The 12,073-nt window shown below is 39.4% G+C and overlaps 1 protein-coding gene across 1 annotated transcript; it reads right to left on the bottom strand.

Annotated features, from left to right (window-relative positions):
• Window positions 1–393: 393 nt before the first annotated feature.
• Window positions 394–1,671, bottom strand: cmklr1 (chemokine-like receptor 1). The gene is made up of 2 exons (XM_085368260.1): window positions 1,631–1,671; window positions 394–1,514 (listed from the first exon to the last, which is right to left on the bottom strand). Exon 2 carries the CDS (start codon window positions 1,480–1,482, stop codon window positions 436–438), a length of 1,047 nt encoding a protein of 348 aa, XP_085224386.1. The 5' UTR covers window positions 1,483–1,514; window positions 1,631–1,671; the 3' UTR covers window positions 394–435.
• Between the last annotated feature and the right edge of the window lie 10,402 nt (window positions 1,672–12,073).

Raw genomic sequence — 12,073 nt, 5'->3', positions numbered from 1 at the left:
CATCCTTTATTTAACTTTTAATTAAGATATCAAGAAAGCAAGTCAAAACTTGTGTCTGTTCCAACAACAGACACAAGTTGTTTCCTTCTTGTTTTAGTGTTTTACCAGTCAAATCAGGCTTTCTATAACCATCCAACCATGCAGGAGTGCCGCAAGAATCAGAAAGTGATCTGCAAATGCATGCACCACTTTGTGTTCCTTGATGCATGAAAGTATATCATACGATTGTTTTTAATTTATTTTATTTTAGTAAACACTTAATATACAGGTAATGCTTTGAGTCTAATGTATAATACATGGTCATTTTTACAGCTGGAATATACATATTTCATTCACAGTAAAGACATATTTTACATTGATTGCACATTTTTAAACATTATTTTTGTTGTCCAGTGAACCAACTGACTGAAACAGTTTGGGGTGATTTTTGCACATCTAGATGTGTGTAGAGGCTCGTCCATCCATGGAGCTGGACCTGGACAGGTAACGGCTGGTGGTACGACCTTCATCTCCCATTGCATTCTCCATCTTTGAAAGCAGAGAGCTCTTAAACTTACGCCTGAAGTCGTTGCCCATGAAAACGTACAACACAGGATTGAGGAAGCTGTTTGCTGCTGCCAAAGCAGTGCCTGCTTTGAGTCCGATCTTCAAAATGGTGAGGTTGTGGTGGTGGGGGTTCAGCTCAAGCAGGATGAACACGTGGTACGGAAGCCAGCAGATGAAGAACCCAAGAATCAGAGCAGTCATCACCTTGAATGGTTTGGTGTTTTTGGCCATCCTGTTGGTTCGAAGCTTGAGGATGATGATAGAGTAGCAGATGGTAATGATGATGAAAGGGATAACAAAGCCAGCGATGAAACGGCTCACTGCGACAAACTTGTGACCGTGTTGGTGTGTGTAACTGTTCAAGCAAATCATCCGACCTAGGTGTTCCTTAACATCCCGAAAAATCATAGAGGGAATGCTAACTGCGATGGCGAGCAACCACGCCATGACAACAGCAACTAATGCCTTTCTAACAGTGCGCTGGTTCTGAGCCCAAACTGGAAACATGACTGAAACACAGCGGTCGACACTGATGAGGACAAGGACGAAGATGCTGCTGAACATGTTGAGGAACATAACTGACGGGATAAACTTGCACAAAAAACTGCCAAAAATCCAATCCTCAGTCACCGTGTAGGCAATGGTGAATGGGATGAGGGAGCAGAACATAAAGTCAGAGAACGCAAGGCTCAGGTACCATATGGTGTTGACTGTTTTCTTCATCTTGAAGCCAGAAATCCAGATGACCAAAGCATTCCCACAGGTGCCCAGCAGGAAAATGATCACATTAATTATGACTAAAGTCACACAGGAGCCTTCACATTTTGGCTTGTGCTGAAAAACTGGCTCTTCATGTGTAGTGATATTGGAGGAATCATTATAAGTGTAGGACGTATTTTCAGAATAGTCATAGTCCCAATTTTCTATATAATCCATTTCTTCTAAGGGTGAAAATATGTTTGGAATTTCTGTGAAAACAAACAAACAAACATTTAATTTAAACAAATGTTTCCCATTTTAATTTTAATCTGAATAAACATCTTTGTGTATAACTGCATATAATTAAACAACAACAACAACATACCTGCAGCAACAACTGTTCTCTGCTGGTGATGATCGTGTCCAGTGCACAGTACCAACTGAGCTGAGATAATGCTTGCAGAGGTATAAGAAACAGCATGCAACCAAAGTCAGCTGACAGGGTGGTTTCTTAACACTTCCATCTTCTAATTTCACTACTGCATTTTGTGGTCTTGCACTTTAATAGCTCTGAGGCATTTGATTGTTTTTTGTGGATGTTTTTCTTCTTCTTTCCTTTTCTTTTCTTTTCTTTTCTTTTTTCAACCTAAACAATTTTTTACTTTTTTATATATCAAATTACTGATGACTGATCGTAGTCCTAGAAACCGCAGCATTAGGCTGTTATTAGCTATTACTTATTATTATTACCCATATGATCAGTGGGCAAGGTTAAATATTAATATCCTACTTCAGCAAAGGTTATTATTCTCTTCTTCTGGCACGTAAATAACAAAAGTATTGAATTTGCCACACATGTGCTGCCCAGTGTGAGTTTTGTGACTTGGCTTTGATGGTTCTGTCTCTGACAGCTGCACGCTTTTGGCCAGATGTGGAAGGGAAGCAAGCCAGAGCACATTGTTTATTTAAGCTTTGGTCAACATGATTTTAATTTGATATTGCAACGCCAACCTCTGATGCAGATGATTCAACTAATGCGCACAAAGTGCAGCAGCTGTTGTAAACACACGTCTGTTATCATTTTAATGACTGAATTAGCTCTCAATGGTTGTCCTGCTGCATGGAGCCATAATCACGGAGGCAGACGCAGCCGTTCCTTAACGTTCTGGGTTTCTCCTGACCGCGAGGAAACAGCTGCAAGAAGAAGAAACACAGATGGCAAAGTTGCTCAGTGTAGAAATGCTGTGATGAGTGAGGAGGACGGCAGCGCGCTCAGGCGTGACTCCTTTTTGCATCTCAAACTTCCACTTTTCTACAAGATAATTCACTGATTGGGTCCATCAGGCAGAGAGGTGATCCAACGAGAAATGTGAAGGTGTTTTAAACTTTCTAACAAATTGAGGAAACCAATTTGTTTGTAGCTCACATTTTTTTTAACATGAGTTCTTATTTTGCATGACCAAAGCCAGACACTGAAACAAGCTTTTAGAGGTTACATATTTGGCTCATAGTGTTATGTAAGCTGTTATATTTATTGATTACTTGTTGTGAATTTATGAATTTAGCACTCACATTATGAAACACACTCATGGTTTATTTACAGTACTTTTATCTAAAAACAACACACAAACACAGGCCGCCCCTCTTACTTTGCCGTCATGAGATAATATGGTAGATAGCAACAAGTAACAAACTTAGTTTCGGAAATATTATGTGCGGATTGCTTAGCTGACCTCATGATGCATTTCAGCAAAACTACTTTAACTCAGAACGACTCTGCTGGATGGATGTGTTAGTGAAGATAAGGTTAAAAATAACCACGCACGTATAAACAGTAAAACACACAGTAACCACATTTTTCTTTGCTGCACCGTGCATGTGAGAAAACACAACTTCCTGCCTCATGAAGAAGATGTGTTACGCTTTCATAAAGGACAGGAGATCATTGTTCATACTTTCACTAAGCATGCAGATATTTAACTGTTTGGATTTTAAAGGGTCACTTTGATAAGGGTGATAGCACTTAAAGCATTAAAGGAATATCATAAAAACATATGTTAAAAATTGTCAATAAAGATAATACTGCAGGTTCTGTAGAGTTTGGTACCATTAGTTCTGCTTTACACAGAAAGGGGAGAGAGAGAGGTTGTTGTTTTTCTCGAGGGTGTCAAAGCTAAAAATGATGCAGTGCACTGGGTTCAGAACTATGGCACAGTAAAAATGAGGAGGTTGTCCTTCACCAACCTATGCTCATAAAGCATCCTTAGCTGTAGCAAGGCACTGCAATATACATGGCCTTGGTTTGCAAGGTCTCCAGTGGAAGAGTTCACAGATTAGAAATAAGCCATACACAGCAATAATCTACAAACCGGATTCCAAAAAAGTTGGGACACCAAACAAATTGTGAATAAAAACTGAATGCAATGATGTGGAGATGGCAAATGTCAATATTTTATTCAGAATAGACCATAGATGACAGATCAAAAGTTCAATCTGAGAAAATGTATCATTTGAAAGGAAAAATATCTTGATTCAAAATTTCAGTGTCAACAAATTTGAGTAAAAACTAAATTTGAGCATAACGAAGAGCTGGAAGACCAATTAACACTAATTAGGTTAATTGGCAACATGATTGGGAATAAAAAGAGCTTCTCAGAGTGGCAGTGTCTCTCAGAAGCCAAGATGGGTAGAGGATCACCAATTCCCACAATGTTGCTCAGAAAGATAGTGGAGCAATATCAGAAAGGTGTTACCCAGCGAAAAATTGCAAAGACTTCGCAGTTATCATCATCAACTGTGCATAACATCATCCGAAGATTCGGGAGAATGGAAGACTGTTCTGTGGTCAGACGAGTCATGATTCGAAGTTCTTGTGTGGGACGCCATGTCATCTGGACCAAAGAGGACAAGGGCAACCCAAGTTGTTATCAACGCTCAGTTCAGAAGCCTGCATCTCTGATGGTATGGGGTTGCATGAGTGCGTGTGGCATGGGCAGCTTGCATGTCTGGAAAGGCACCATCAATGCAGAAAAATATATTCAGGTTCTAGAACAACATATGCTCCCATCCAGACGTCATCTCTTCCAGGGAAGACCCTGCATTTTTCAACAAGATTATGCCAGACCACATTCTGCATCAATCACAACATCATGGCTGCGTAGGAGAAGGATCCGGGTACTGAAATGGCCAGTCTGCAGTCCAGATCTTTCACCTATAGAGAACATTTGGCGCATCATAAAGAGGAAGGTGTGACAAAGAAGGCCCAAGACGATTGAACAGTTAGAGGCCTGTATTAGACAAGAATGGGAGAGCATTCCTATTTCTAAACTTGAGAAACTGGTCTCCTCGGTCCCCAGACGTCTGTTGAGTGTTGTAAGAAGAAGGGGGGATGCCACACAGTGGTGAAAATGGCCTTGTCCCAACTTTTTGGGGATTTGTTGACACCATGACATTTTGAATCCCCATATTTTTCCCTTAAAATGATAACTTTTCTCAGTTTAAACTTTTGTTCTGTGATTTATGTTCTATTCTGAATAAAATATTGACATTTGCCATCTCCACATCATTGCATTTAGTTTTTATTCACAATTTGTTTAGTGTCCCAACTTTTTTGGAATGCGGTTTGTATATTACTTTCATTATTAACGTCTCAGCTGCCTAAACGTAGTCTGGTGCAGGTTATGCCTTGGTATTTGGAATCAATTTTACAGCTGTAAAACTATAAATATGGATTTTTTTTGTTCAATTTCAGTGTTTTTAATTTTTTTTTTAAATATTAAATATTACTGAACTGTGTTTTAACACTGTTTCTCTCTTGTTTTTACTTTTCGAGCATTCTTTGTGAATCAAATATTCTAAAAAACATCTACAAAATAACATCTTTAATATTAATTCATATACTGTACAACATACTGTAACATTTTACTATCTCCCCACTGAGATGCTGTTGTTTTACACTGATGAGTTAAAATGGTAAAAAAAAAAGTGCCCTCATGCAATCATACATGTGTTGTTTTTTTTGTTACATTTTCTGCGAAAGGCACAGAGATTGTACCTTAGAGCTGATATTTTAAGAATAGGTTTCTATTGAGCAATCGTTGAGTTAACCCTGTGTCATTCTGAGAGGAAATGTACATGAGCAAACTGGTCATGTGTAACTCTGGCATTGAGCCACAAGTGGAATTTTTTATCCACAAAATGCGACTACAGCAGCACCGAAAATGGAGCAGCTCTTTGCCCAGACTTCTTTTGTGTTTGGCAGACTCCCTCGTTTTGTTGTGCAGCCTGATCGTTCTACTTCAGCTCCCCCTGAAAGCTTGCTGGAGAGTTAATTCAACAATAAAATGAGAACCAGCGAGGTTCAACATGTGGGTATGTGCTCCTCTAAAAATAAAAATAAATAACATCACTGCAATTTCCTAATTCGAGTGAGTCAAGTGATGAACTTGATCACAAATTTGAGGAAATGAAAGTTACTATTTCATATCTTCTGACATCAATACTTAAAAAAACTTCCTTCCTTATATCCTGATTGCCATGGTAATACTGATACCAATGAAAATGATTAACTGTGTAGATTTCCACAGTGTGTACTCGGGCTGATTTTAAGCTTCAAACACACTTTTTCTTCTTCCAAACCCTTCTCCCCTCATAGCCGGAGGGTCCTCTGCTGTACAGTGTCAGCTTTCACTCGTGCTTGTGGGCCATCTGAATTGTATTTTGAAGTAACTTGAGTGTTATTACTGCTTTCATCTCTACTGCTTGAAATCCATTTTACACATTAGAGTCTAGCAGAGATTCACCCGTCACTGGCATAAATCTGCTTACCTTAGATTAAAGTGGGATGCATTGTTGAGTCACAGTACTGCAAATAGATGCTGTGGTAAACTGATCTGTAGAACAAAGCGTGCCATTAACCTCAGGATGTGATTTTATCAGTTTATCACACAGCACATCCTCAGATACCTGTTAAGTCTTTTATTAGAACAGTCTATCAGGCAGGAACTCACCATCATAATGGACACATTTAGAGACTCAGCTTCGCCAAATAGTATAGCTGCTGAGAACAGCAAGGCACTGATACAACCTACAACCTGTATGCTGAATAAACATGCGATTGGACTTAGACGGGCCATTTCGTTCATGCAAACCGCCGATTTGTGTTCAGGTTTACTGAGGTTATTTGTCCTTGTTTATCTCAGATAGACTCAGACAATTGCCTCTCAAAGTGAAAAAAGGTATCTTGATATCACTGTGACAGAGACTTGGAAAAAGACACTTGGTTGTTTTGGAGTCCTTAAACATGCCAAATGAGTCAACAGAGATAATCAGAATCACAGGAAGCTTTCTGACATGATAAACCCCTTACCCACATTCCCGGTACACCGAGCAGAGATGAGCATATGTCAAAGATTTATTTGCATACGTATGTTGGCGCTCTCAGGTCTGACTGGCTGCCCCTGTGGCTCATTAGAGGCCATCATCAACGCAGCTGCAAGTTAAGTAGTCCAGTCAATCACCTAATTAGAGCTCACTCCTGACTGCAGAAGCACTGATTGACTCTTCCTGTAAAGAGGGAGCTTTTGTCTTCCCACTGTTGGGTTTTGGTCTGCGATATTGCACAGCATCTTTTCTTTCAGTGTAAACTACCACAAGTTTCAGTTGTTGGGAAATGGAACTATATAAACAAAAGCAACCAGAATCTATATCCAGTTACAATGCACTGACTGGGGTTTTTTTTGCTTTTTGTTTTATAGGAGCTCAGCGGACAAACCCGTCTGTGGTTATCATTAAAATATCTGCCTGGACTGTTGTGAAATTCAGGTTGCTAAGGTCCCAGTAGGCCTCATGTGTTTTGTTATGTGGGCGTGCGATATTGCTCTCGCCCTCTGACTCTGTGGCCTGCATGAGTCTTGTCTTCACTAACTATTGTATCCCTCCCTCCAACACTCCATGTTAAATTGCACTCTGTTACATTAAAACAGTGCAGAAATATGCAGGGCTCGCTCTAAATGTTTTAGGCTAAGATATCAGTCATGACTTCGGGACAGAGCCAAAGCTTTGGCAGCTACTCGGAACAACAATGTGTTGCTTATGCCAACTTCACCCGCTGCACTGCAATTCAAATGAATTATGCTCCTGGCAGCAACTTTTCTCAACTTATCAAAATAAGACACGCTTTTTTCGGTTTGAAATAATGATGCAGTAAAATGCCTGCTGGAAACTTTAGTAAATCACAGCTGTATGAGTCATTTAAATAATTTGTGCTCTGAAAAGGAATCTTTGACAAATATACACGCAAAAAGGAAATTCCAAAAATACAGTCTTCAACCACCTCATGTATTTCTTTTTTATTTTATATATTTTACTCAGAATACAGGAAATAGGTACAGCAATGTATTAATACTCATGCAAACATAAATGGAAATACAGCATATAAGGAAAAAAAGAGTATTTGGTGTGAAATGTATTCTTTTTTGTAATTCTTTAAGTAGTTACTTCTTCAGGCCTCTTGAAGGACATTTCAATGAAGATAAACATCTTCATACATGGAGATCGCCCTCAGGAGGATTACAGCTGGCAGCTTACCAACTGTAGTGTGCACAGACAGACCAACAAGACCCAGAGGTAAATCTTTCCATTAAAAGCCTCTTGTTCATTCAGACCAAAAGAAGAACTCACACAGCTGTCTGTCCTTAAGACAAGCGACCATAGAACCTTCAGCACAAACAGAGAAAAAAGCTCAAAATGCATGAAAAGAAAAGCCTGCTTCCACTTTACTGACCTGTTGCTTTGACCTCTTTGTTTTAAGAGAAAAATACACCTTTCAAGCCAAGCTGATGCCACTTGGCAGGTCAGTCTCTGTGTGACCAGAAGTGGACCATCAGACCCATAAACAGCTTCAGGAAAGTGTCATTTTGTATTTCATCCCCATATATTCGGTGACAACAGAACATGCTTATGGCGATATAGATGCTGTTTTTTGTTTGTTTTAATCTCTAAATGAAGGACTTTGGGTTATTTTCACTATGGGTCACACTGGAAAACGATCATAACATCAGTATACAGTTTACTTACATCCATAATTATGTCTAATGCACAATTTAGTCCAAAAAAAATCCTCAACACTGCAATGCTGGGTGCCAGTTTAGTTCAGTGGAAGAGCAGGTGGCTATATGACGTACGGCCTGAGTTTAAGTCTGATCCGTGGCCCTGTCATGCATGTCTTCCCTTCTCTCTCCCCACTTTGCTGTCCAGCTACACTGTCTCTATCCAAAAACAAGGCTAAAAGCCTCCCTTCACACAAAAAAGTGGTGCCTCCTTCATCAACTTTCCTGTTATTTTGGGGGGATTTTTGTCACCAGTTGGCATTGGTCTGATAACCTCTGGTCTGAACAAATGCATATTTGCTGGGTGTCTGCTGGCAGTCAAATTAATCACAAACAGGTAAAATAGTAGCAGGTAACTGTGGTCACCAGTAAGTTCTAGGTCTATGTGACTGAAGCCTTAACCAGCTTGTTAGCTTACAGGGGCAAAGGTGCATCTTTTTGGGCATCACAGCTACAACTAAATTAACCAAAACTGATACGCGGAACAAACTAAAATTACTAGATTTGCCCCTCACCACCCCACTCTGTCAGAAATCTTTTGTTTAGCAGATTACAAAGAAATCTGTATGCTGCTCAGTTAGAAACTGTTTTCTTCCCAGTAATGATGCTTGTAATCTCTGTGTCACAACATTGTTCTACTCAAATTGCAAGAGTATATAAGTCACACTATTCTAATCGATATGTGACACAATATAAATTGTTTTCACTAAAGGTCGGCTAAGTAATCACTTGCAAGTTCTAATGCTAAACTTTCTTCAGTTTGCAGCTGGGTTCAAGTCTGTTTGTGCTACGAAGTGTGCAGAAAATGAAGCTCTGGCGCTCTGATTCCAAACTGCAGGACTTTAAAATGCGAAGCTGGCGGGAAATGGATGGAAAGGAAGATGCCGCTGGCTGTTTGTTTTTGTTTAATATGATGAAATCAGCCTCCAGATGGGATCCTAGAATGATTACCATATGGGCCCACAGTGATTTATGAGACTCGTTGGCGCTGAATGCCTCGGTTGCTCAGATTCCACCTGCCGTCAACACAGACTGATCACTCTGTCATATGAAGGAGGCAGTGATGTGTACATTTCTTTGAGATGTCAAAGAGTGTGTTAAAGTGAAATAAACCTATTTTATCTACATGGCAAATGACACATTTTCACAGATTCTGATGAGTCTAATAACCATGCAAGCAGACACAAGTTAATGAATTTTTGACAAAAGAAACGATGGATAAACTTAATAACGCTTAACAATAAAAGTCATCTGGTTTTATTTTCTGGGGTTCAGAAAAGAAAACAAATTACAGCCTTCTCTGCAGTGAGCCAACTATCCATATGTTGATTTATTTACTTTATTTCGTTTTCTGCAGAGCAAACAATACACAGACAAAATATTGGGCCGCACCTCTTAACCTTTGTGGTGCAGCCAGTCATACGGTTTGCTTTTACCAACATTTATGAAAGAATGGGTGATTTTAAAGAACTTACTAAACTTGAGAGAGATGCTGTAATAGGATGCTGCTGATGCAACAGGTCAGTTTGCGAAACGTCTTGCCTTCTAGATGTTCCACAATCATCTGTAACTGGTATTAATGCAACGTGGAAGTATTTTGAAACCAGAAATAAGTGTCAGAGTGGGAGTCAAGGACTGCTGAGGTGCATAGTGTGTAAAAGTTTGTTTGCTGGTTCTGTATAACTGTATACTGGGAGCTTCATGGGATAGTTTTCTATGGCTGAGCAGCTCCTCTTTTCTCCCTACACTGTATATTACACAAATCACCTCAGGGCATTATTTACAGTTGGATCAAACTCTGACTATACATGAAACACGGTGACAGATCTGATTACTGACTTGTTGGTGATACCAGGGGGCTTTCCTTGGGTGTTACTATTAATGGATTTCAAATGATACACCCACCCTTAAAAACAAAGCCATCCCTACTTGAGCTGTGTAAAGACCTCCACCAAGTGTGTGATTTAGTTTCCCTTGTCACAAAATCATCACCCTGCATTGGAAAATCCTTATAATATCTAGAAAAGCAGCTAAAGGCAGGCGCCTTCAGGCGAGCGCACAAAATCAAAGGTTGTCATCCAGTAGGATTGTCTTATATTTAATCAGGTTATAAGGTGCTCTAATTTTATTTTGTACCCATCTGTGTATTACCAAAGTAACCAAAACAAGTCACCTGCCAGTCATTTCTTGGTGGGTGAAGGAAATAATGAGCAGCTCACGGTTCCTGAGTCATCACTGTGTGCATTTGACAGAACTAGTGGCTCGCTCACCCACGCCTCTGAACAACACGGGCCAATGTGGAAGTGCAATAATAAGTGAAATAGCAAGAACTGCCTCAGGGAGGGCCATCGTAATAGCTGTCCCTCAACGGAGACCCAATTATTTTGGTCCCCTGTCTTTCTCGCCAGATCATTCACTCACCTATTGACTCTGCTCATTTCTTCAAGCTGGTGCAGGACCTGACATGCTGGTACATGAAGCTGGTACATAATGCATGACTGTTATCCAAGGGGATATGTTACTGACGAGCAAACAAATATGACAGTGTTTAACACAATCAAAGATACCAGCAAGACCATCAGTCAGATGCAAAGACAGAAGACAAATGGTACAGCATTTACACGGCAACATAGCACATTATCTATTTTGTCCAGACATTCATGGAGGGAGCATCTTTTTGAAATTCTTTGTGATTGGAAGAAACAGGACAGGCAGACGAGAATGCAAACTGAATAAATCATGAGCGCCGCTTTAGGCAAAATGTCACGAGGAAGATGCACACACACTCTTCACTATTGTATTTACACCTCAGTTATAAAATTAATCATCTACAATTCCCTGTACGGGTACCATGCAAGTTCACTCAGTTAACTCACAGTTTGTGGGGCAGCTTATTCAGAAAGATCATATCAGCAGCAGTATGATAGCAGGAAGTGTTTATAGTATTTGCAGCACAGTCAACAACCACACAGAAGAAAAGGGCTGGGTGGAGCAATAACACCTTAAAGAGGCAACCTTACTGTAAATTGTGCAAAATGGTTTTAATGCATGGGTATTGTCATGTATGAGTGTGGCTGAACTACGAAACCCGCTTCGCTGTATTAAGAAAAAAGCATCAGGGACAGAAAAAGAAATGCAAAGCCAGAAAAAGCTACCAATGCATGTAAAATTTTCTCATATATTGTATTTGGAATTGTTGAACGCTGAATATAATGATGACAGTGCAGCTGATTTCTGTACATTATGCAGTTTGCATGTAAATAGGTGAACAATATAAACAGGGAGTCGTTGTTGTTATAGTTTTAAAACTGTCATTATTTGTTTCTTGTCTCCTGTGTGAAACCTCTCCACTAAAACCTCAACAGAGACAAAGGCAAAATATTCGTATGAAGTCGAGGGGTCTGTAAAGCTCATTTTCTGCATATGTTTTAAGATAAGATAAGATAAGATAAGATAGAACTTTATTAATCCCTCGGGTGGGTTCCTCTGGGAAATTCGATTTCCAAAAAAAGCACAGCAACGACCGAAGTTACAGTTACAGAATTGTTATATATATATATATATATATATATATATATATATATATATATATATATATATATATATATATATATATACACACACACACACACACACACACACACACACACACACACACACACACACACACACACACACATATATATAAATACAGAAACAAATATAAATAAAATATACAA

This window comes from Diplotaxodon limnothrissa, linkage group LG12 (assembly GCF_057381915.1).
Source record: "Diplotaxodon limnothrissa isolate DT_005_m linkage group LG12, D_limnothrissa_male_GT1.1, whole genome shotgun sequence".
NCBI classification, from domain to species: Eukaryota; Metazoa; Chordata; class Actinopteri; order Cichliformes; family Cichlidae; genus Diplotaxodon; species Diplotaxodon limnothrissa.
This window is presented reverse-complemented; position numbering and strand designations above follow the sequence as displayed.